At 39.8% G+C, this 26,497-nt stretch overlaps 1 protein-coding gene across 1 annotated transcript; it reads right to left on the bottom strand.

Moving 5' to 3' along the window:
• Positions 1-1,078: 1,078 nt before the first annotated feature.
• LOC130192058 (androgen receptor-like) lies at positions 1,079-26,497 on the bottom strand. Its single transcript, XM_056411904.1, has 8 exons — positions 25,283-26,497; positions 16,925-17,076; positions 16,654-16,770; positions 10,945-11,223; positions 9,272-9,416; positions 5,789-5,919; positions 5,500-5,651; positions 1,079-5,113 (listed from the first exon to the last, which is right to left on the bottom strand). Exons 1-8 carry the CDS (start codon positions 26,431-26,433, stop codon positions 4,955-4,957), a joined length of 2,286 nt encoding a protein of 761 aa, XP_056267879.1. The 5' UTR covers positions 26,434-26,497; the 3' UTR covers positions 1,079-4,954.

Below are 26,497 nucleotides of genomic sequence, written 5' to 3'. Positions count from 1 at the left end.
CCACCAAAATCTGATCAGTTAATCCTTGAATGCAGATTGACATGTGTGCCACATTCCCTTCAGGAGATCCTTAAATATATTGGTTTTTCTTACATTGACACAGACTGTCGATCAAAACGCTTCTGTGCCAGCGCCAAAAAATAACAAATGACCACAGGAACATAAATAGGCTATTTTTACTAAATTATCCACGGCAAGCCAACCCAAAGTTGTCGCCACAAATGCCAACCTGCTGGAGGCATCACTGGAAAGATCAGAGGATCAATAAGTTCAGTCAGCTATATTCTGTGGTGACCTTGAGTTACTCTGCAAAGTTTCAGGCAGTCCATTCAAGAGTTGTTGTTCAGTCTGGACCACGGACCACAGACACACTGAGCATTCAGTCTCCAGTGTCTCCAACCAGTCCATCCCCGTTGGCCTTGTATACTTAAAGAAACCTCAGAGCGCCATCTCACTTGTAACTTTGATCTTTGCAAAAACCCAAAGACATTTGATGAGCGGGCAAAATGAGTGATCATGGTTCATATTTCCATAAAGTTTCATCTGTATTCACTTCCAATACCCTTTATCAACAGGAAATGCAAGTTAAGTTCAAACAGTTGGGACCGCCCACTGTCCCACCTATGACATTACAAATTAAAAAGAGGTTGCTAGCATTATGCACTCAGCCTGTTTTATAAAATCTACTGTCAGACATTGTTTTTAATTTGCCATCCACTCTTCCTGCCACAGTCCAACTAAATATGTTTCGTGGCAAAAAAATGTTTTCAGGAGGCATCAAGACTGGATGAATTTTTGTTCTACTTTTTAGTTCGCCAGCTAACTACAGGACATTTACTTATGTTAGTAAGTATTCTACTGTTATATATTTATTGTCCTCTCAATTCAACCAGTTTAAGCAATTTAGAAGCCATCCAACTACAATTAAATAAAAGCCTCTTTACGTCTCAAATCTGTGTTGTTCCTAGCGTCTCTCTTTTTCTTCTTTCAAAAACAACGTCACCATTTGGACTTGGAGATAAAATGATGACACGCAATAAACACTACTTTACAGTACTTTGTACAAGTACTTAAAACAAAGAGTCAGAATTGTTTTAATTGCCTTTAAAAGATGATGCAGCTTTACACATTGGAAAAACACAAATATCCAAGTCACAAAAGTTAAAAATCAGTCAATTGTTGGGGCACCAAAACAGACATTAAACGAATCAATATATACAGTTACTGTAGCATTTACAAAGAATCAGGTTAAAATGCAGTACATTGGGCACATACCAGCTTTTGTCAATTGACATAATACAGACACTAGTCTACTGTGATTAAATCATATTAGTATTAAAAAATATACAGTGCAGCGAGGTGGCTCATTGAAGTGCATGACTCACCGGCACTGAAAGTGCCTTCAAAATCCCCACGTGTAATGTATAATAAAAGTAAAAACAGCATTAAAAAAAACACAACATTCTTTAGAACCAGCGTTAATTTAAAGGATAAAGAGTTGCTGCAACATCATTCTTACAATGTAGTGCATTATGTGCTTGATAAAATACAGATACTTCGAATCATTTTACTGCCTTAGTCATAACCTTATTATCTTTTGATGAAGCCTCTGTGTCGTTTTAACTTCCCACTGAACGGCTGCATTCTCAAATGACAGCAGCCACGTTGATTCAAGTGTCGGGACTATAATCAGCTGTTGCGGTGGGATCGAGTCTCATGGATCACCTGAACGTGTCTACAGCTACTGGTTTCCATGTTCTCCCCCATTCCTGTTCACATAGCAAAGATCGTATAAAAGACGAGACGAAGACATTCATTGTAAGTCAAGTAAAGTACTCTAAACCGAAGTTTATGAATGAATCAGTTACAAAACACTGGAAATGACTGTTATAGTCAACTCATCACTTTGCACCCGACAACAAAATGGCATTATGCCTTCTGACAGATGTCCCATGCATTGAACAACGCTGACGCCGTCGGTCAGCATACGAAAAGACAGGTACTTGGAGTTCTACATGGAAGTCCATGCATTGCTTTGTGTAAAGCGAAACACGATGCCTACATCTAAACACTCACATGAAGCATGCATCTACGAACGTGTGGGGGAAATGTGGAATTGTTAAAAAGTGTTGACTTCACAGAGTTATGAAACTTGCTGCAGAATGTAGCACAGAAGCAGATTTAAAGTGTTGTTTGCGTTGGACTGTGAGTGTGCTACACTTCTAATTCAATGACTGAAAGACACCATTTCAGTGATGTGTACGCCCTGCATCACTTAGACCGAGGAGTATGTACAAAGTGCCTTGGTTTATGTTTCTGACAAAAAACTGATTATTGTATTTGACTCCATTGCTTTACAACAGTTTTAGAAAAGTGACTGATCAGTTATCTTCAAGGCATTCTTCAGATTTCTTTCTTGGTTTTCATCTCTGACGTTTGGCAGAACAGATCAAGGACTTTAACCTTTTACATCTGAAGTCCTCCCAGTTTTAATTTGGTAGTAAATTTTCATTTGTTGTCCCGTTGGAATATGACCGCTCTAATCTGAGATCGCTGGCTATTTGAATCATCCACCTTCTCACACAGCGTTTGCCTGTATTTGGTGCCATGCTCTCGTCTGGTGTCCCTACAAGTCTCCCAGTCCCGGCTGCAGCAAACTATGGGGTTTGATACTTTCTAAATATCTATACAGACGTACTTTGGCATGCAGAAGAAAAAAAAGATATGATATCTTTGGCAACTTCTTTAAAGTTTCACTAGAAATACTCTATTATCGATAGTTGTGGAGCTGTGCAGTGGAGAAATAAAGTACCCAAACATCTTAAACTAACAGTCCGATTTTCTACAATTTCCCTCACGCCAAGTACCTTCTTTGACAAGTTTACCTACCATATATTTTTAAGACGAGGCTTTAAAATTAGTAACATAAAGAAAACAGCTATACACATTTGCTGCCAATGTGATGTGAGAAGGCTGAGTTCAACATTCTAGAAGTCAGGTTTTTTCTTTCAGGGCCGTCGTACGGCTGAAATGTTTCATTACGCTGTATTTTTTAAGGATTGTACAGATCATGCATGATATTATATGTCAGAAGTAGACAAGAGCAAATCGCGATGACAAGGTGAAATATGCGTTATGCTTGTAGAGAAAGTGGACCACCTTTTATATGGATCTCCAATGCAGTGTTGATGGTGCATGTGGTTCATTGACCATTCGCTCGGGCTGTTATCGAGAAAGCAAAGTTCCCCTGCTCGCCGAGCCGTGCTGGCAGTGCCTACAGGTACCAGAATGCATTGCAAGTGAGCAGGATCCCTGCCTGTCATAATCTCCTGCACAGCTAATGCAGCCGCAGCCTCGACCTCTCTCCGCCATATGCTCAAATAAGGCTGAAATAAATATGGCCCTAATATCCCAGTCAGTCGATGCACTGACAAATGTATCGTCATCCATCATGCGCTCTTAATTTTGGATGCCATTTACACTGTTGCAATGCAAGCGAAGAGAACAAGTAAGTTCTTTGTTCTTTCTTTTGGTTCACTTTATTTACACAATGGAACTCATAACACATTTAGGGAGTTGTGTTTTGTAGCAGCGTCTAGAGCACACCTCATGGCCGTGGCCCAGAGGCAGAGACTACAGATCCAGGCTCGAGCAGCCAGCGGCGCTTTCTCGCTTCCAACTACGTCACCTCTCACGCCAAACGACGCCACTGGGTGCAGGAAGAACGAGAGATGTTGCAGCTGTGAACTCGGCGTTCTCCGTCAACAGCACGGCACCCAGTGGGGGAAATGCATGATCTTAATTAATCAAGGACATTCACCATCAACCGTGATTTAAGGTTGTGAATCTTCCCTTTAAAACTACACAATGGGACGTTTTGGTGGTTCGGGTCCCACAGCCCGAAATCACCCGTCTTCTGTTCACAGTGCTTCACGAAGGCAAAGTAAATAAGTCTTTGAATAAGTGAATACTGGATAAACACAGTTTTGCATACATATTTTTTACAGTCAGATAAAAACAAATATAGTGCAGCTGCCTTTGATGCCGGTCAGAACTACTTCAGCTAAATATTCAGTAAAATAACTTGTGAGATGTGAGCCCAAGAGGTAGTAACAATGATGTTATTATCATTTCAAAGTTGGATTTCCTTATAAGTAACCAATACTCTACTTGGCTTCACTTAGTTTCGAATTAAGACAGCATATGTCCAGACACTAGACTTTATCCGTAACGACCTGAAGCACCAAAACTACTGGACATTCACACAGCAGGACAATCTAATCGTGTAGGTTCACTGTAAACAATGATGACGTAGCGCATCAAGTTTGGGTTTTACAGTTGGAATACATTGTTTAATTTTAAGGCACTTAAGCACTTAAATGCCTCTTGAGTAGTAATAACCATTCTAAATATCACAAGCAGGAACTTAGGAGGTGCATCTGAAGGCGGCACTTAGAGAAACAGATTTTTGGGAAGTTGATGGGAAACAAGTATTTGTTTTTTTTCTGTGATCCAATTCTCATCTCCTCTTTGGGCCGTCTCTTTGTTTTTCCAGTATTCGTGAATACCTTGTCATGTGTATGTGTAATAAAAAGTCACATGCACACCTTCTCAAATAGGTTTTTAACCCTGCCACTTAATGGTTGCTGTAATCGTGATTTACAGACTTACTGTGTATGTAAAGTAGAATATCTGAAAAACAAACCGTCCACTCAGAACTAGCAGAACAGTCAACAGGCGATGCCTGGCCAGTGCCTCAGATAAAAGCTTGAACAGTTTTGAACAAACAATCTCAATTATGACTAAAAGGAACACAGACAAAAAATACTTGAGCAACCACATAATGATTACAGGACAGGGCTAAGAGCTATTAGACTGAAGATGTAGGTAAACAGTACCTTTGTTAAAGTTTATGGAGGCAGATGAGTTCCTTTTTGATCAATTAAAAATCCATTTACTCGTGAAACAAGATCGGTTTAGCCAAACCTGCCAGCATCTTTGGTACATGGACTGAGATTATTTCTCCAATCATCTCTGGGAAGCTGACCTTCGTGGGGAGCGACTGAGCCTGGACGAACAGGTCGAATGTAAACTGGTGGAGCTTCTTTACCGTCTGGAACAGAAGAAACACAAAGAAATGATCATTAAATCCTCTGTCAAAAAGTTGCATGTTATACAGTGACTCAGGTCACATATGTCTCATGAACATGTCACACAAGGAAACATCTTATAAACTCCTCCCAAAAAAATTACGCTTGCATTGGTTTGACTGCTGCATTCCTCCGTATTAAAGCATCCCGTGGGATTTAAATTGCATTCAAAGCCAAGAAATGCATTCATCAAATTTGTAGTGGACGGTTTCCCCGGCTCGCCGAGGATGCAGCCTGGCGCCGAGACGTCTTTAGACTTCACAAACTCCTTACCTTTTCCCCTCTGTTGGGGGAAGGAATACATGTGAACAACGGTTAACTTGACACCATTCGAAGCGGCGCGTCTCACCATCTGGAGCGAGTCCAGGAGTCGAGTGAGCTGGTAGAACCGCTGAGGACAATTGGTCGCCATTCGATAGTTAATGAGGCGATCGAGTTCGTTGATGTAGGTGAGACGCAGTTCATCGAAGTACTTCTGACTCTTCAGACCCTCAACTGGAACTGGTGACGACACAAACACACGCTTTTGACCACACGCTCAACAGTTGACTATCTCCTGCTTGTCCACTTATGGGATAAAGTAAAGCACGGTAGTTTGTTTTGACATTTCGATGCTCGGTACACGGGACATTACTTACGAATGCTGAAGAGGAGCAAGGCCTTCATGCAGAGGAACTCTTCCTGGGAGATCTGCAGCAGCAGGAACTCCTGTGAAAGATGTCTCATCCGTACGCAGTGCTCGTACATTGTGGAAATTTGCATCCGATGTCTGCAGATGTAAAAAAGGTCAGGATCAGAAATGTGAAATAGAGGAAACTTTCAAATCCTCGAGTGAAGGAACAAATTGCTTAACACCATGGACATTTATTCTGTAATGAATAACTACTAAACGGGGAAAGCATGTCAGAGGTTAGATCCATATCTATTAATGCTGTAATGGGATCTTTGGCACCGAATTATCTTTAAAACAATACAGATTTCTGCCGTGTGATCTTTGACATTTGGAGCAAGATGTTTAAGACACACAACTCCGTTGCACCAGAATCTCTTCCTTTATAAATGGCAATAAAGTTCAGTAAAAATGTTCTAATCCTTCATGGTGGAATATTAAAAGCTCTGATTGGATATTTCATGCTCATCATGCATGAACATTCCTCAGTTATTTAAAAGAGCCTGGGAGAAGAAATGTGGGAGAACAGGCATCGTGATCAAAGTTTGTCATCTCTATTCAGTGTGATAAAACGATTCTGCCTTTATTATCACAGAGGAAAGAGACAGTTTGCAACATATTCCTGTGCTGTGAAGATAGAAATGCAGTAGAGCTAGGTGGACCTGAATGTTCCCCATCTCTCTGGAAATCAATGCAACGTTTCAGTTATGGTATACATGCATAACATACACAGATCACGGAATGGTTTGACATGGGGATGATGTTAAAGTGCTATGTAGCCCACAATATCCATCCATCCATCCATTCTCATCCGCTCAGTCCGGGGTCGGGTCGCGGGTGCAGCAGACCCAGCCGGCTGACCCAGACTTCCCTCTCACCCGCAACGTTTTCCAGCTCATTCTGGGGGATCCTGAGGCGTTCACAGGCCAGCCGGGACACGTAATCCCTCCAGCGTGTCCTGGGTGTTCCCCGGGGTCTCCTCCCAGTTGGACGTGCCTGGAAAACCTCTCAAGGGAGGCGTCCCGGAGGCATCCGAATCAGATGCCCGAACCACCCCAGCTGACTCCTTTCTACGCTAAGGAGAAGCGGCTCGACTCCAAGCCACAATATGTGACTTTCAAACTTCATATCCAATCTGATGGCTGGATTTTCTAGTTTGAAAAAGTTATTGTAGAAACACTTGTTCTGTGATTTGCATCGGCTCATACAGCAGAACATATAACTTACCGCCAGTCAGCTCTGACTGAAAACAACCAAACTGTTTGCAAAATGAAAGTTTAGTTCACTGGTAAATTGGTTCATTGACTTTCTTGCCACGAGGTAGATTAGAAGATTTATACCACTCTAATGTCTCATTGGTTAATATACGGCTATGGCCAGAGGCTAGTGAGTCTAGCTTAATTTAGCTCTGACCAAAGTTAACAACATCTGCCATATAGTACCTCTAAATAACACTGATTATAAAGAAAGACATGGTATTTCTTATTTTTTTAATACGTGTGTTGTTTTTCTTTTTCTAAACGGACCATTTTGGACCAGCAGCAGCGAAGGTCCTCAGACCTTATGCTAAGCTACGCAGGAGGCTATCAATATGCTCATGTAGCCTTTGGCAATAACAAAAATAAGCATATTTTCACTACTTCTTCAAGCGAGTTATACAAGCAGCTAAACATGTCCGTATGATAACGTCCTTCTGGATACAAGCTGACGCAACCCTCTATAAAATTGATGAAATGTCTGGATGAGATAAAGTATCACAGCAGATATCCGTTCTTTCATGTGAATATGTTCTTAATAACAATTAAAGTAAACCAGATAACTTTATGTCTGATATAATTGTATGGGAGGTATATAACTAGTACACCTGCACTTTTACTTCAATAAAAAAAAAAAATCCCGACAATCTTCCCAATCTCAGTCATCGTAATTGGAGACTGACTTCTACTACCCCTCCTGAGTAGAAAAGACTTGGCTTGGCAGGAGGCGGTAAGCAGCTCATTTAAAAGATCACAAGGAGCACTTCACATTTTATGCTAAATTTCTTTCAAATAGCCTAAATTACCTACCTTTCTAACTTACATGGCCTCCACCAGCCAAATGCAACCCTCGAAATCTGAACTACTCATCCACCACACCGCAATAAACAGCAGAATAAATTAGTTTCCACCATGCCATGGAACTTTGTTTCCAAGATGTGGATTTTTACTCGTGCAAAGGTTACGAAAAAGAGAAGAAACAACTAAATGTTCCCTCGAATCCAAACTTAAAACTTGAATCTGTTTGGTATTCCCTGGAGCTTTCCTCCTCCTTATACACAGGTATATTATGTCAGCTGGAAAAAGGAAAAACATCCTAAACTGGGTGTGATAAGAAATGTGAAGCAAGGAACCTTTGATCTCTGCTGTTTCAGTCGGTGTCCTTTTACTGAATAATGAAAAGAATCTGATCAGGTAGGTGTGTGTCATTCAGCAAACCACTGCAAGCTGCTTCAATGAGAGCTACGTGCGATATGGCTTTATTATCTCCACCAAGAGGTTGTGTGTTGGGTTCAGATTGTTGGTCAGCAGGATTACAGAAACACTGCTGGTGCTGATTGTCATGAACCTTGGTGAAAGGATGAAGGGAGGGCTGAAGAAGAACCCATTTCACTTGTTTGAGGTCTACATTGACTTGATATTTTCTCACACTTGGTTGCGTGGATAATTTGAACAACTTCTTTAATTAAAGCTGTATTTATTCAATATAAATATGACGGACTATTTATCAGCAACAAACCTCTGACTTGATTTCATTTGTTTGGTTCCCGTGTAATGAACAACAACATTGCTCGTGAAGTAATCAAACATAATGAATGCATGGCAGTATAGCTTAAATAGTCCTGCTTTTATAAATTACACTTTTCGTTAAAAAGAAAACGACATTATATATGTGAGCAGTTTACACAACACACTAAATACTTGCGCTTTTGAAGAAACCATTATTGATTTAAAGATCAACTTACATGTTCTACTTCCACAGATCCATGGCAGTAAACATTTGATGGGACTAAATAAAAACATTAATATTCCTCACCAACACTCACACAGACCAAACCATTGTTGTCTGTCATGAGTAATATTCAGAGCTGAATCATCTTCACCAGGGCTGTGAGAGTTTGGATGCTGGAAACTAATGTGCCTCCCTTTAATCTCACATTGACAAAGGAGCACCTAAGGAGGGAATTAGATGAACATGATCCAAAGTAAAAAATAAGCCTGCCAAAAATGTGAGAGATGTCTTTGTGTTTTGAGAAATGGAGCGAGAAAGAGATGAAGACAGAGAGAGACTGATATGTCTGTATTATGGATGACAGCGCAAACTCAGACCTTATATCAAGAGGAGCACAGCATGGTGGTCATCCACTGATGCAATCATTTTACAGAAACAAATTTAATTCAAGAGTTGTACATACTCATTGAACACAAGATCCGGGGCGAAGTAAAGCATCCTGCCGTTGACGTTCTTGTAAGACCTCCATCCCAGAGCAAAAACCATCACCCCCATCCATGAATGTTGGATTACCGTCATTTGGTCGTCCACATGGAGATTTCTGAAACCTAAGGACACAGATTCAGCATCATAAAACAACATGTTAAGACATATTGTGTACTAGAAGAACCACACCTTATTGTGCAGTAACATTCATATTAAAGTGATAACCAACATCTTCTTTAATACAGTGAGGGAACAAATTGACCATTCGTGAAGCCTTTTTAATTGATCTGTCTTCTACTTTAAGGCTCTGGCAGACAGTTCTATTGATTTGTTTCAGATGATAATTTCTCAAAATACTGTAAAATAACTTGTGAGGTTCCCCGAGGATCAATGTTAGAGCCGATACTTTTTAATCTGTATATGAAGCCTCTTGGTAGTGTCATCGGGAGGCCCGGCATCTCTTTCCATAACTATGCTGATGATACTTTACATGGTCGCGTCTTGCAATGACCAATTGATGCTCTTTTATTTCAACCCCCTTTAATAGTCATCAGGTTTGTCTAAAGGTATATATTGAGATTTATCTAGGTGTAGATGTTTTATGTTAAAAGACTGGCCCTCAAAAGTTTCTATTTTTAAGATGTATTTGTTTAATGTCAGGAAATATTTTTTAAGAAAAATAATGATGTTGCTTGTGTAAGTATTCAACTAATGAGGACACAATCATCTTACATTCAAATCTACTCCTACGTGTAACAATCATTGGTCAGAATGGTCTTTCATTTCAAAGCTGCTCTTCAGAATGACAAAGAGCAATCTAAGAAAGTCCTTATTCTATGTCTATTTTCATTGTGATGAACCTTTCACCGAGTCAAATTACACATATGTTCAACGTACCTGGCAATAAATACTTCTGATTCTGATTCTGTGTCCTGTTCTGTCATTACAGCACAGGACAGAATCAGAATCAGAATCAGAAGTGGTTATTACCAGGTATGTTGAACATATGTGTAATTTGACTGTAATTTGACTGTCCAAGTATCAGAGAGAGATAACATTTAAAAGAAAACGATTGTCGAAGCAGCTTATAGTTTTAAGTGACGAAAACGGTCAACCAAAGGATCTGAGAGCAGTGTTGGTATCTTAAATATAAACTTAAAGCTAATAACTTTCGTCTGGCTTTTGATTGAAAATGTTATTATTTAAAAATTGCATTTAATCATAAAAAATTTGACAAAAGAGCTGCTTCACTGCATTGTGCCACAGGTCGGCTGCGATGGAACCATATTTGTTTGTCATCATACACGGATAAATGATCCGACTCCAATCAGTATCTAAAGCTGCTATAATCAGGACATTCACATTAACAACAGTTTAAAAGTACAAATGCTCAGAGAATTATCCGACTGCCAATCCCGTCAGCTCGATGGAGCCTTTTAGCGTCTTTCAGCTCATTGTTTTGGTTTTATGCAACATTGCTGTTTTGAGTCACTCTCACTGCTCTGATCTAGAAGGTTTTCAAACAGCGTCATGAACCTGCCCTCCACCAAACGGCAGACAGACACAGTTGGTGACTCGCTGGTGAACATAGCGAAGCATTTAGCAGCTAAAAAGCCACGCCCGCTTCAAAAACATCAAATCGCGTCCTACCTGGCAATCCTTTTGCCCATTTGACCACTTTGACCAGTTGCCTCTCTCCCAGCTCGTTGAGGCTGGTGAGCAGAGTGGCGGCGGAGTCTGGTTGGCCGTAGTCGTGCCCTGCATTCACCACCTCGGGTTCAATGGACTCCAGGATGTTGAGGAAGACCATTTGGGAGTTGAAGTTCAGGCCTGATTTAGGAGAGAAATTCTGGATGACTTCTGAAGGGTCCTTCATAAGATGTTCCTCTTCAGGGTTTTTCTGTTGTCCAATCTTCTTCAGTTTACGGGCTACAAACAGAAGCAAGAAATGAAGCATCCGATCATTTATTACGCCGTTGATGCTATTTTATTACACAACCAGTTAATAAGCATCAATATCCAATCTACCAGACCTGCATTATCCTTAAAACTATATCTGATTAATTTTGACAGACGAATCCAGTTGTCCTCTGGTCTAACATATGGCTTCTCAATGTTTTAATGATGAAATACCAATTTAGAGAGCCCGCGTATGATTGAGGGCTGCCCAGGAAGTTGTAGGATTTGGGATTGGTCTCATAATGCTGTTGAGCATTAAATTCCTTAAGCACCCGAATTCACCCATTTTCCAATAAGGCAGATCACCGTATTCACAAGAAACTGGAGAGTTCTTCACCAAAATCATTAACGGTCTTAACCAGCACGAGCATTGTTGGCAAAACATTATTCCCATGACACTTGCAATGCCACTACTTGGCATGCAACCAGTAGCTTTCTACAAGTTGTCATTCTCAACCTGACCAGTTGTACGCATTCGTTGAGTAGTGTATTAATTGTCGGCTATTGAAATCAAAGTGAAATATAATGCATGCATTTCATCTCACATTCAAGGGCCGCCCGCACAAAATGTTTCTAACTGTGCTCTAAAGACTTGAGTCTGGAGCCATGACGGATGTTCTGCTTTCTGGTGAGATCCATTACAGCTACATGTGCAGAATGACTTGACGACGTTCCAGTGATGAAAAAACAAAGTTTTCCTTTGAGAAAATAATCACAATCAGTGTAACGAGTGAATGCATTTATCAGCCCTGAAATCAATAAATGACTTCCTCTCAGGTCAGCGTGACTAAAAAAACACAATCTGAACTCGCATTTACAAATCATCTGTTAGAAACGGTTTGTTGGTTTTACGTAACCTTTTGAGGGAAATATAAATGTTACCCAACAACACTGAGACTGATCTACGAATAGCATTGAACAGATTGACTCATATTCCATTTAAAAGAAAATTCTCTGAACAGATGAGCCTCATCTGGTGGAAAGCCTTGTGGTCATCGTGAGTGATGAAGACGTATAATCCTTCCATTACATATTTTTCTCCTAAGAAGGTTTTGCAGAGCGTTTTGCAGAGCCTAATCACATAAGTGACTTCAACAATATATTTTTATGTTTGCATGACACGTATGTTTCCTTAAACACTGCAAAGCATATAGTGGTAAAAAGAAGATAAAAAGTACAAAACAACAAGTATCATATGTTTAAAAAAATAAATAAATAAACTATCTCATCTTGGCTATGAAAAGGCTGAAATTTCTTTCCCTACAAATGCTGAACGGCCGAGGCAGCTGCTCCATATGACAACCTGCACTTAGAAACTAAATAGCAGCAGGTCTCTGATTTGGCGGAGGAGACTGCGGTGTACAATAAGAAGTGATACAACCAGAATGGAATGATCATATTCTGCTAAACAGCTGCCAAATACATGTGGTTCCTTAACAGTTATGGTTTAAGACCACCACCTCTTTCAACTGCTCTCCTTAACTGGTGGTCTTATTTCCCCGATTTAAAGAGCCGTGAGCAGTGAAGCTTCGGCTAGGCCTGTTATTTCTGTCTGACAGGCTGAGCTGGCAGAGTGAGTGACAGACACATTTATATAGTGACTATGTGCTGAGAAATGAGTGAATTGAAGAAAAAACATTTCTGTTTTAACTTTGTTACAATCTGCTAAGATGGATACGCTCTTCAAAATAAGTGTTATAATTAATTTGACAATTCATCTGATTTAGCTTTCAGGGGTAAAGAAAAACCCTCATGTAATCAACATATGAGGCAGATTTTTTTTTTAAATCTATTATATCAATGTTGACTGGCACTAATTGTTTTGCAATTGCCTCTTGCAGCTTCTGTGTCGAGAAGGTCTCATTAAAGCTGCCGCTTGGCTTTCTAGTTCAGTTGGATAAATATTGAATTGCCAGTTATAGAAACAACTTAAGTCCCTCTCTAAAGCAGCAGTGTTGAAAGATAATTCGAGATTATATAAGAAAGATAATAGGCAAGTCTCACATTTCTATGTCTGATCTGATAACAAACATCTCAAATAAAAATGGTTTATTACAAATGCCTTGCCAGGATGCTCCGTTGTGACACCGGCAGGCTCCTGATCTTTGCTCAGTACAGTGTCAATAAGGTGGGTAGAGCTCACCTTGAGATCCCCATGCTTGAGTTGAAGCCAATACAAATAGGCGGTTAACATCAAAAACCCAGATTCAAGCCCAGACATAACAATTCATTCGTCATGCTAATGTTAACTACATTGACTGACCGGCACACCGAGCGGTGCCGTCAGCATCATCGATTGTTTCCAGCTAAAACTGACCTCCAGCCAATAGGCAGCAGACGTATCCATTACACCCAATTTCCCTCAAATCAAATTGCACATGTAAAATTTATTGGACATTTTCAACTCAATATACTCACATTTTGTGAACCACTTCCCTCCGTGTTATTACCCGTCTCATGGCCATTATAATCACCATCTTTATCCTGACTACCATTTGAGGCTGCCAGGCGCGACTAGATTGCACAAAAAAACTTGAAGGTCAGTTTAGCACGTTTTCCTCCTCTCGAAATGCCTTTTTTGTAATGTGTGCCTTTGCAGATCCCACTTTACTCTCACTTTGGTGTCCAGGTTGTAGATGTCATTACATCATTAGCTCACCGATGTCAGTTGAGTTTCTGGAAGGGTTTGAGGGAGTAATGTGTCAGAGTCTGATGTGAGAGAGCTCTGATAAAAAACATATTCCACAAAGACTCCTGTCACTTTCCTCTTCCTGAAGTTATGGCTGTATTATTGGTTTAATAGTTTCTATGAAATAACACGAAGCAGGGCTGGAAAAGAAAACTGTTAATAATCATTTCAAACTCTTTATTAAAGGTTAGAATAGATAGTTGGCATCACAATGTGTAGTTTCTCTAAAAAAGCAAAAAATAATTGTTACTTAACTCCAGTGACATATTTATTTATCTCTAAATGATGGTTTTACGTTTTTAAACCTAACGACAACCATAACTAGTCGCAAATAAATATAGTATTTTCCTCCTCCATTATTATTGTTACATCATCCACATTTTTTGAAAGTCTCTTTACAGTAAACCCTTAAATGTTTACACTGGAGAAGATGCATTTCAGTATTATTTAACTACTTAACTCATGACTTTAAAGTTATTTCTCTATTAAAACACCAATGTTAATTTCAGTCATTAAAACACCCCTTATCCTATTATTACTACATAATTCCAACAATTTTAAACATTGCACTTTACACTAACAACTCACTGACCGAGCTTCTTTGTAATAACAGGCTAATAATAATCAAAAAAATTTAAAATGACCAATTTTTTTATTTACAAAAATCAATCATCAACTATTTTGATGATCGGTTAATTGTTTCATTCAAAGATCACTCAGGACCGAGGATATCCAACCCATTTCTGTTGTATATCAATGTTAACTGTTTTGATCATTTTTAATTGACCTTTAGTTGATCACTAATTTTAAATAACATATTTGATGCCCTGCCCTATATTACCTTGGAATTACCAACATGCCTCGCTCGTGGCAATATTCTTCCTAATATTACTTGAGACTTTAAAACGTATCACCGATACATTCTCAGTGCATATTATAAAGGTATAACTTTGTCACTACCACTGTAGTACCACATCCTCAACCCATTATTATGACGGAGCATAAAAACTAGCCCAAAACTATATCGAGTGAGAGTTCAGTGACTTACATGGGCTTTGAATCGAGTTACTGCTACTTTGCATTTCGAGCTGGAACAAGCTTTCAGAAATGACTAACTGGGAGAACACCGTGGGTCAAACGAGGACACGCTGCAGGCTTTAGGCCTCCATCCTGGTTCAGAATCACTCGGGATCCCCCAGATGTTTTCTGGAGAAAAGGACATTTCTGCTGCTGTGTTGAGATAGATCGATGAACTTTGAGTGTAAAACTATACAAGGTCCAAATAATCTGGAAGCTGTGCTCTTCAAAAACTCGTCACAATAGAGTTAAAAACCAAGTCCACATGAATCTATCCTTTGGACCTGGCCTGAAGAGCTTCGTTGTGGTTGTTCATTCACCATTTTGTTGAGTTTTTGGAATAAGTAATACATTTAAACTGAGAATGGACATCGGTGCTCTGCATCTTTCCCCACTGAGAAGTTGGAGAATGTCAGCTTGCGTATGAGCATGAGAGGCATAGGTACAGTGAAATGTGGGAGCTCTATTTGCATTTCAACACAATAAGCCTCCGTGCGGATGTTCAGGCCGCGGCGGCATGAAACAGCCGTCCTGGCTCGGCAGCAGCAGCCTCCCTGGGCAGCTTATATTTTTAGATGTAATCATCATTCCAGGAATAATATGGAATTCAAATGACAAAAAAGAAAACCTTTCGAGCAATTTTATAATAACTGTGCTTTTCAATATTGAACAGATCAACTCAACAAACGCAAGATTCAAAGATGTCTTTGCTTCTCCTCTGGCCTTCCAAACTACCAGCAGAGAAACGACAAACAGAATATGATCTGGTCTGATGATACAAAGATCAGAATTTATTTGATACCTTAAAATCCAATGAGTCAAACCAGAAACCTTCCCGCTATTTTATTTGTTATAGTATTTTGAGTAAAAACCCTCTGGGATAATAAGTATAAATTGTCTGCCTCCACTTCGAAAAATGATTGTCATAAATGTTCCTGAAAATGCAGCGAGTGAATTACATGTCCAGGAGGAGAGCGCCTGTGAAAGGGGGCTCTTTTAGAAAAGGTGTGACTTTTTACTCACAATCGCAGCATTAGATCACATTTTCCCTCCATGGGTTTGTCAGTGACTGGTGGCAAAATTACCAGCATGTCTGCTGCTTTAATTCACATGTCTCATGTCAGCTTTGTGCTTCGAGGACAATTTTCACCGTTAACAAAATGGGAAAATGGAAGAGAGTGAAAATTGAACACAAGACTAAAATTAGTCTGCTACATGTCAATCTTTACAGCCTTGTATGACGAACAGGTGTTGGTGACAGTAAGGAGAAGTGAATGGAATAGGTCTAAATTGCATGGCAGCTCAGTGAGGGGCTTGATTATCAGTAACATCCCCTATTGTGATGATGCTGCAATTGAAGAGAGCCAACTAGGATGTGCAGTGTGGAGAGAATAAAGTACTTGGTACTGGGAAACCACTTTTAGGACTTCACTCTCTCTGTCGTGTGCTTTGTTCATACAGCGTGTCGTGCACAGTGTTTATTGTAGTCCATGATGTATATATTTTAAAAGGCACAAATCCGATGTCTTGAAATGCAACTGCTCAGCAACGCTACAATAAACTGCAGCAAAAACATAACCTGAGCGATAATCGTCTCTCCTAAAAGCACATTTTTGTATTTTAATTCATCATACCTCCGAGTGTCATGCCAGCTTCAAAACACTTCCTTAGCCGACAAGATGGGCAGTTCTTCCTTCGGAGCTTATCGATAGTGCAGTCGTTCTTGCTGGCGCACAAGTATTTCTGTTTGCCTAAGTGGAGAGAGAAAGCAGAGGTTACTTCATTATTTAAAAAAACACAGAGTACATAATCAGTATTCCAACAGAAAGGAAAGGCAACGGCTTTAGCGGTTTTAATTCTGGCATCAAAGGGGAGAAACTCTGACCCTCCCCCCTTGAGTTTTACCTTCTGCGGCCCTTTTGAAGAAAACCTTACAGCTGCCACAGGTGAGCGCGCCGTAATGGCAGCCAGAGGCCTCGTCGGAACAAATCAGGCACATCCTTTGTGGTGGGAAGAAGAACTCCATGGGGAACATGTGCTCTCTGCCGGCCTCGAACCTGCAGGAAAACAGAAGAAACAGGACTTCTATAAACAATGGACTCGTTTAAAAACAAGGTTATGACCATTGTTGGTATTTATTCGGAATAATGTCAATTATTTTCATGAGAAATCCCTGTTGACAATCCCAAGCTTGGGTCCTATTATCTTTTGAAACTAATAGCCCATTTAAAAACCTGGAGCACACACACCAGAGCTAATCCGAGGGTTTTTACTGGTTTAATACTGTCCAAACTAACCACAGAGCATTTACTATTCACTCCCTAGAGCCCTGCTGTGACCTCTCTGTGTGCAATTTAAGGAGGACACAGAGTGTGATGACAGAAAGTGTGGGAAAGATTTCAGTGCCAACGCTGTGGCTCAGGGTTTGGGGGGGCCCAGATTCAGCCTTGAACACGGAGAGATAGGAACAGGTTCAGACATAACGTTGCCTCAGTGACGTGCAACTGAAGATATCAAGGTTCACTGGAAAAGAGACAAGGATGAAGCTCAACTGTGTCCCGATTGCTTTGAGGTGACAGAGGGACTGCATTATTCAGAAAATTATGGAAACTGATGTGGAAAAAGGGAAATTAGGCTAGTATTTAAGTTCCTATCGAAACAATAGGATGAAATAATGGAAATCTCACACTAGATTTCATTTATAACATTAATCTCAGCTCTGAAACCCGTATTTAGACATCAGAGATCAGGATAGTGTCACGAATAGTGACTTGTTGTAATATAGTTCTTATGTGGTTTTATGATCAATAGATTATAAATGTTAAAGGAAATACGCAAATAAAAATGTTAACAGCAATGCTCTGAAGCTTTTCATTGCTCAAAGACAGATACTGACTCATATTAACTAAACTCCTCTTGGATTAAATCCAGCGGAGCACATAAAAACCGTGAGGTTGTGCCATACATACACACTTATCTTTAAGTGTTTAATCACGTATCATCTCGAGGACTCATCATACTAAAGATCTATTTTCCAACAGACCAGAGGATGGCAGTGATTTATGCTTTAAATAAGCCAAGCTTACTTTTCATGTCCGTTATTATTCAATTCGTTCCAGTGTGTGTCGTACAAGAAAACCGTGTCACACGTGATATTTATGGAAAGAGGCTGTAAGATTAACTCGTCCAGTGGCTTTAAAAGCATGCAGAGATGAGAGATCCTGGTCTAGATGTGTTACACTTATTTATGTGATTGATCTCATTCTCTGGCAGGGCTTGGGGAGGAGTTAACATTCACTCTTCTTATTTAGGTCTTGTGAAGTTAAAAGTTGTATTTAATTTTTTGACAAACTGGTTTAAATACTGATTATTCTGTCATCTTTGAGATGAATAAATGTGACTATACTGATATTATATCTTAGCTAATTCGCTTGAATACGTTTACTATAAATCCTGATCTTGCTCTCGTTTACTCACCTTTGGAGAGCAAGTCAAACCACAAGTATTGTCTACATGCACATATTCCAAGGAATTATTAGAAAAATTCACAAGGCACAATTAAATACTTGGCAGAATCACATAAATGCATCCAGCTAAATGTGTTATGTTACATTAGACTGGCACTGAAGCACTTTGTGTGAAACTCCAGGTTTGCAATTAAATCAAATCAGACAATATAGTAAAAAATAGGACGGGATAAAATATCCAGTAATAATATGGGATAAAAACAAAAATAAGACAGGACAAGTTGGAAATATAGCAGTTTTCTGGTATTAAAAAACACTTTATTTTCGTAAATCCCTTATTCTGTGATTTCAGAGTTTAGGGATTCTGACTGCAAAAACCCAAACACGTTTAGTCGTGAACCAGGACTGAGAAACAGCCAGCAGAGTGCTGCCTGAGTACAAGATGACGCTCCATGAGCCACGGACGTGATTGATTGTCAAATAAATATCAATACGCAGTTTGGAATACATGACTTTACAAGACTAATATGCATCCATGAACATGTTGGAGTTGAAGTGAGAATATAAGTGTGGAAACTGTGTGTAGTGTTGTTGCTTCAGATAAATGAGCAGAAACATGTGTTTTTACTAGTGCTGTGAAAAATAACGCGTTAACGCATTATGATTAAATTACAGGATTAATTAGGTTGGTTTTTTTAGCGCATTTAACGCGTAGGTGGACGTCACAAAAGCTGACGTTACATATGGAGTGAGTACAAAACACCATCTCCCGAAAAAGTTATGTGCACCCCTGTCTATAAATGTATATATCCGTCTTTTGTCATAAATCTTTATCTTCTCACAAAAATATACCGAGAATATCGGTAATATGTGATTAATCATGATTAATCCACAGAAACCTGTGATTAATTTGATTAAAATTTGTAATCGTTTCACAGCCCTAGTTTTGACTCATTTGTGAGGTAACAGCATGCAGTAACTCCTCCGTCAGAGGATACTAATATCATCACAGACTCGCTCTCTCCACTGAATTCCTCCGCTGTACATTTCTGTTCAAGTGCCGTGATTTCCTCGCTTCCCTGCACACACAGACGACTACAGGGTCGACTTCTCACTCTGTTCAAGCCTCTTTAAGTCCTTACATGTGGATGATTCAAGAGAAATAAGCATTTTTGCTTCTACCTACACTACCGTTCAAAAGTTTGGGATCACCCAGACAATTTTGTGTCTTCCATGAAAAATCACACTTTTATTTATCAAATGAATATAAAATATAGTCAAGACATTGACAAGGTTAGAAATAATGATTAATATTTGAAATATTAATTTTGTTCTACAAACTTCAAGCTCAAAGGAAGGCCAGTTGTATAGCTTATATCACCAGCATAACTGTTTTCAGCTGTGCTAACATAATTGCACAAGGGTTTTCGAATCAGACATTAGTCTTCTAAGGCGATTAGCAAACACAATGTACCATTAGAACACTGGAGTGATCGTTGATGTAAATGTTCCTCTATACACCTATGGAGATATTTCATTAGAAACCAGACACTTCCACCTAGAATAGTCATTTACCACATTAACAATGTAGAGAGTGTATTTCTGATTAATGTTATCTTTATTGAAAAAACTGTGCTTTTCTTTGAAAAATAAAGTCATTTCTAAGTGATCCCAAACTTTTGAACGGTAGTGTATATACCTTTTCAGTCTTTCTGTTTTGCATATTATATAGAATAACATTTGTATTGTATTGCAATGATTGAATGAATAAAAATACACAACAACAACAACTGTGAACTGTGGATGTGTTGAACAGTCATGTTGTTGTAATTACTGTTGTGATTAATAGAAATAGAAATCACTTTGGTCTGTTTGTGGGACAGTTATAATAAAAAAGTGTAAGTACAGCACATGTCAGCAAAGCAGTCCTATTAAAAAGTATTTGTTAGAATAATTCCAGGAAATGACATTTCTCCCTCAGAGTTGGAATCCCTCATGTGGTCTACAGACGGACCGGTTCACCAGCCAGAGTGCAGGAATTCAAACACAATTGCAACTCCATGACTGGTTGGTCCACCCTGAGCCAGCTGCGCTGATTTAATGCCACACAAGGCCAAAACACAGGAATGGAAGAACTATCCAGATCCTCGACTCAAGTTAAAGCAGGAAAATACTCCCCTACGATGGAAAGTCCTGTTTTAAAACCATTCTTGAAGTACAGGCATGCAAGTTGTATCTCATTGTACAGTAAACTGTTTCCCATCAGCATTTAACTATTGGAAAAGCATTGTTTTCCTGTGATAGTCATAATGCACTGGTGCTTTATCACAGATATAGATGAGTGTTTTTGCTTTTTGCAGTTAAATTGAAATGTGTTTTTTCTGTTTATAGGTTTTTCATCTCATTCTAATTAATGAAGCTTTTGCTTTGTTTTATGGATTGTCACATGACTTGGAGTGAACCTACCAAAATAAAAAGGAGGGGAAAAAAGGGCAAGTTTGTGTGGTCTGAGTGGAATTCCAGTTTTTAAATCTGTGTAGACGGATCGATTTCCTCTCAAGTGGAAAATTGCACAAATCCAAAGGATGTAACTTGACAACAACGCAGCTCCAATAAGTCAGAAAAAGACCTTTGTGACTAATCAGCTTAAGAAGTAGGATAATGTACTAGTTCGTAAAGGACCACTTGGTCCATCAGTTCATCAAGACAAGTCAAATAAAAAAATGACCACATTTGGAGAAAATTGGTTTTCACTGGAAAAAAGAGGGACGAAAAAGTGTCAGATCAATGTGCAGTAAAAAGTACAATATTTGCCTGAGAGATGAAGTGCTGTAAAAGTATAAAGCTGCGTGAGATGGAAAGAAAGTAGAGTACTAATACTTCAACTTTGTACTAATACCCATGTTGTTCTCATATAGCACCTTCCTCCTCCTCTGCAATGAACGACATACTGATGAGTTTCTAAATGTTTACACCGGTTAATCCTGAAACACACTTATATGCTGTATTGATTAATTTGTTCTGCTAAATGACACTGAAGCACAAATTCTTTCAGCTCATATCGTCGCTTGTTTTCATTTGGCTCAGCCTGTTCCTGTCTCCGGCCACGTCTCACTTCCCACAAGGCCCCGAGAGACTCGGACGGTCACCGGACTCACATTCCTCATTCCTCATTTGCACATTTACACCAAGTCCATCTCCACCTGCTCATTGGAGAGATATGTATGCTATTTGGTGGCAGCAACATATCATCACAGCAATAGCCAAATAAAGAGAGGGGGGGGTATTTTCCCATGAGATCATTAGATGAGGATCACTGTTGCAGCGTATTCATCTCCATGGGCCACTAACATATTCCAGGGTAAAGCTGTCTACATGCAGGGGGCTGTCGTATTTTACAATAACATTTAGCATGTGCCTCTAAAAGTGTTACCATTCCATAATAGTGAAGCAATCATGCATCCCGGTTGATATGTTGGCAAGCTCTGTTTCAACCAATTAAAAGACCGTCTAAATGAGAAAGAAATTAGAACCCAGATTCAAACAGCTGTATGACACGGAGGGATCTGATCCGGACAGGGTCCAGTCAAAGACCTGCTCTGGTTTTTATTCAGCAAAGCTATCCTGATAATTCGAAAAGCCTGCCTCTTGAAACAAGCCAAAGAACTTTAGGTGAGAAGCGAGAGGAACGCTGAATCTCTCAGTGCTCTGATGTTTTTTTTACGATCGTGCATTTGGTGACATCCTGCAATCCTAGGATTCTAAACTGAATACCATATAAACCCTGTGAACCCGGCTCAAGACCTCAGTCACAGATCAATCGTCTCTCTATCGTTCAGTGTTTCCCGTCTCCGCCTCCACTCCAAATATTGAAAAAGGGGGAAATGACCATAAAAATAAAACCTTTTGCCATTGGACAAAGTGTGTTTAGGGCTCTGTGTCTTCTTGATTTGAAGCAGATGAAGTCGGAGCACAGCTCGGTAGGTCTCCCCACCGCCATGTGTTGGGGAGCAGCTCCGTGTTTGTGATATTGGAACTGGTTTCACATTTAAGTAATGTCTCACTGATCACGTGAATTATGATTGGTAAACATATGAGCATGAGGAAGTAGAAAACTGTAGATGGCCCAATATTCCAGGAATTGATCTCAGACCAATTTTCTGAAAATATCCTATAGCTTTATAAATGAGGTTGAGAAAGTTCCTGAGGTTTCCTTCGCTCCAGGGGAACCAGTGAACACATCTTTCTGGCATCAGGTTCAATGAGTTAGTTTAGTGCCAGGCTCTTAAAATGCACGTATGTTGACAGATGACCAATACATCACGTTGCTATGCGTATCTGTAACCACAAACAATTTCTCTCTACAGCTTTTAATGAAACTACGATGGCTGCAGGAGGGCGAATGTGGAAAAAAAATCATCAACAATACACATTTAAGTGTTTATTTTTGACTTTTTCCATCTGTAAAAACATTCTCGTTAATTTGCATTGGATGAAGCCTTTAAACATGACATTTAAGAAAACTTGTAAGACAAAAAAGTTGTTGTAATGTAAAACAAGGAATTAACTGGGGAAGTTTAATGGTGAAATATATTAGTTGATTTTTTTTACCCTTTTCACCTGCAGTTTTTTCAAAATTGTCGTGCATTTCTAAATACACATCTTTCTGAAAAACAAATTTTTTTCCTAAGTCAGAAATGTACAATTATTCATTAAAAGCTCTTTCTTATCTACATTTTGAATATATGTACAGAGGCTTTTGCTTATATATCATTCACAGCCATTCATGGAACATTTTTAAAATGTATTCCTAAAAACATGGCCAAAATATATATTTTTGTTTCTCATTATGTAATGATCTAAAAAGGAGATCCTAAACAAAATGAGACAAGAATTTTTAACATGGCTTTATTCAATTTTGAGATTTCTGTTCTGGAAATGTATGCAAATTAGCACTCATTTTCATATTTTAACATATTTTCAGAAAACTTGTAATGTAAAATATAATTGTCATATTGAAAGTAATCAACTGGGGTTGTGTCATGGTGCTTTCATTAGTAAAATGTGTTTTACCGTATTTCCCTGTGTCTCCTTTTAAGGCTGTCATTTTGATTTACCTTGAGTTTTTTGGTTAATTTATTATTGTCTATTTGCTTTTATTTATTAATACTTAACTTATTTTAGTTTTTATTTTAGTTGTATGTTCCATTCTGTCAGCTATTGTTCAGGGATTGGTTTAGTTTTCTATTATCTGCTTTTGAGAATCTAAAATTAAATAAGTCAGAGAAAAATAACACCACTACTTACTTATACTTGTTCATAGGCTACTTGTTCATACATTTATAATTTAGTAACACACCCACACATGCCCTCCCACACGCACACGCACACGCACACACACAGGTGTGAGTGTTCTGACATCCATCAGCCCAGTGACACCACGGACGGACAGAACAGGTCCGATGACGTCAGCTGTCACCGTGCACATGGCAGTTCGTGGCTGTCAGTTAACGTGCCCACTCTGTGTCCTTTGTCATCATGGGGGCCACACACACATTTGGTACACAATGAAAATAAAACGGTCAACCCCAATGCTAAAAAAAACAACTGTGAATGTTCTGAAAACATTTGTAAAAATGCTATGTGCACTATTTGATTATGAATTTGCACAACCTCAGATTTTTACTCAATATTTTCTATTTTCTATTTGTAAAAAATCTCAAATTGTCAGAACTATAAACGTACATATTTATGACATTAATGCTATAAATTCAGAAGGAGAACTACATTTGTGCTGGTATATGCAAAGCCTTTCATTGGAAGACAAAAATTGCATTTTAGTGACACACATTCTTTCCAATGGGTGCATTCAGAAATACTTCATTAGTTTTCACGCAGAAGTTATGAGCAGGTGCCTCAGACAAAACACTGACAACTATATTCATTTAATGTTTGATTGACAGAGGGGTTTTTTTAAAGAACAAATTTGTTCTTGAACAGAACATTATTTTTTTTACAAATCTTTGTCTATATATTTATCGTTTTGTTTTGTTATTTTACACTGTTGATATTATGATAGCATATTTTTAGAATTACTTTATTAATCTAATTAAAAGGAACAGATGGAAAACCTGTTCAAACAAAAACTGCTTCCACTCACCTATAATCTAAAGGAACTTTGTTTAAATAGTTTGTCAGTGATATTCAAAATTGAATAACATTAAATCACCGCAGGGTTGCACATAAGTCGAAAATGTCAACGCAGTGCGACCTCAGTTGAAATTTAGTTTATTATTTATTTTACCCTGATTTCTCAAAGTACTCTTCGCTAAACGGTATATGGAAAATGTGTTCAGTTCAACATTTGGTTTGTAACTTTCAAACATTTTGTTTTAAAGAAGCAAAGACCAATTTGCATAAAATTCAATTAAAAATGAAAACCTCAAACGGCTGTCTTCGAGAAAAAAAAAGAAAAGGCAGAATGAGAATAAATCCATCATAAATTATTATGAAGATGGCGTTATGTTATGATTAAGTGGGTGTTTGCCCTTGCCGCAGAGCAAACACATCTAATCTACGTGGGAGTAACTCCACGGACGGCAGACTCTTCAACGCTCTGTGGTCAGATGGAGGTCAGCCTGCGGTCACCTGGAGCATTTAATAGGAACCGCAGGGAACATTTATCTGGAATACCTTCAAGGAGGTCAGAGCACACTCACCCGTCACTACTTCATAAACATCATTCCAGCTTAATTTACCACATGACACAATTATTATTATTATTATTATAACGTACCTGGTGTCATTGTAGGCGACATCCAGCCACTCGCCGACTTCCGTCTTCACGTAGTTAGAGTTGGGGTGCGGCGGCCTCAGCATCCCGCCGGGGTACCACTGCTCCGGACGCATGACGCTCCTCTCGTATGGGTTACATATGAACGCGGGGTTGGACCCCGTGCTGTGCGCGTCCATGCACGGCCTCGAGCCCCAACCCTGAGAGTTGTACCTCTCGTTAGAGGTGTAATTACTGCCCCACAATGCCCCCGCAGACTCGCCGTCCTCGCATTTCACTCTGACGCCGTATTGTTCCGGCTGATAGCCACTGAACCTGTTCTCCGGGGCTTCGACGAAGTCCGTCGCTTCGTCGGGGGGCTTGTACACGCGGCACTGTCGCTCTGCAGCATTGTGGTCGTAGTGTGCCAAGCGGCCGGGCGCGGATGGCGCGTAAGGATACAAGGCAGCGCGCGCCGCCGTGTCCAGGTGATCTCCCTCGTCCAAAGTTAAGTCATCGGCCTCGCACAGTGCGAAGTTGAACTCGTGCACCGATATCCGAGTAGGAGCGAGGTGTTGGAGACGCGCAGCGGTCTCGGCACTTTTGAATATTTCCACCAGTTGCTTCTGGCCGTGCGCGGTCTGGTCATCACGGTCGGGGCACTTGTACTCGGTGACGGCCCCGTGAGCTCCGGGACAGTTCAGAGGCATGTACAGATACTCTCCGCGCATCTGGTCGTTGCACGGGGGCAGAGATGCGTCCAAGTCGCTCGTCTCATTGGACTCCATGGCGAGTCCCAGTGACACGGACACCGCTTTGCACAGCTCCCTTGCGGTTTCTGAGATTGTGGCGCAGGCAGAAAAAGAGCGCGCGTCGCCCACACGGCAGACAGCGTTTAACAACTCCTCCCGAGGAGCAGCAGCTGTCTGACAGCAGTGTGTTTCCATGTCACTGGCTAGCGGATCAACGTGTCCGCAGCCCAAAAGGTTTGCGTCTGCATTGTTGGGCTCTTTCAGCCGGCCGACGCCGTTTCCCGGGTAGGTTTTGGTCAAATAGACCCGACTTTCTTCAGCTTTTAGCGCCATGCTGGAAGCGCTCGCAACGTCGTCACTATTTATTTTCTCCCCCACTGACAAAATGTTGCTCCGAGATAACTGTCGGTTACTTTGGCTCATTTCCCAAAATAAGTGTTTACTCGGACTAGAGACCGAAGTCTGCAGGACAAAGGTCTCTGGTGCA

This window comes from Pseudoliparis swirei, chromosome 3, assembly GCF_029220125.1.
Source record: "Pseudoliparis swirei isolate HS2019 ecotype Mariana Trench chromosome 3, NWPU_hadal_v1, whole genome shotgun sequence".
Taxonomy (NCBI): domain Eukaryota; kingdom Metazoa; phylum Chordata; class Actinopteri; order Perciformes; family Liparidae; genus Pseudoliparis; species Pseudoliparis swirei.
Note: the sequence above shows the minus strand (reverse complement) of the source record. Positions and strands in the feature narration are given on the sequence as shown.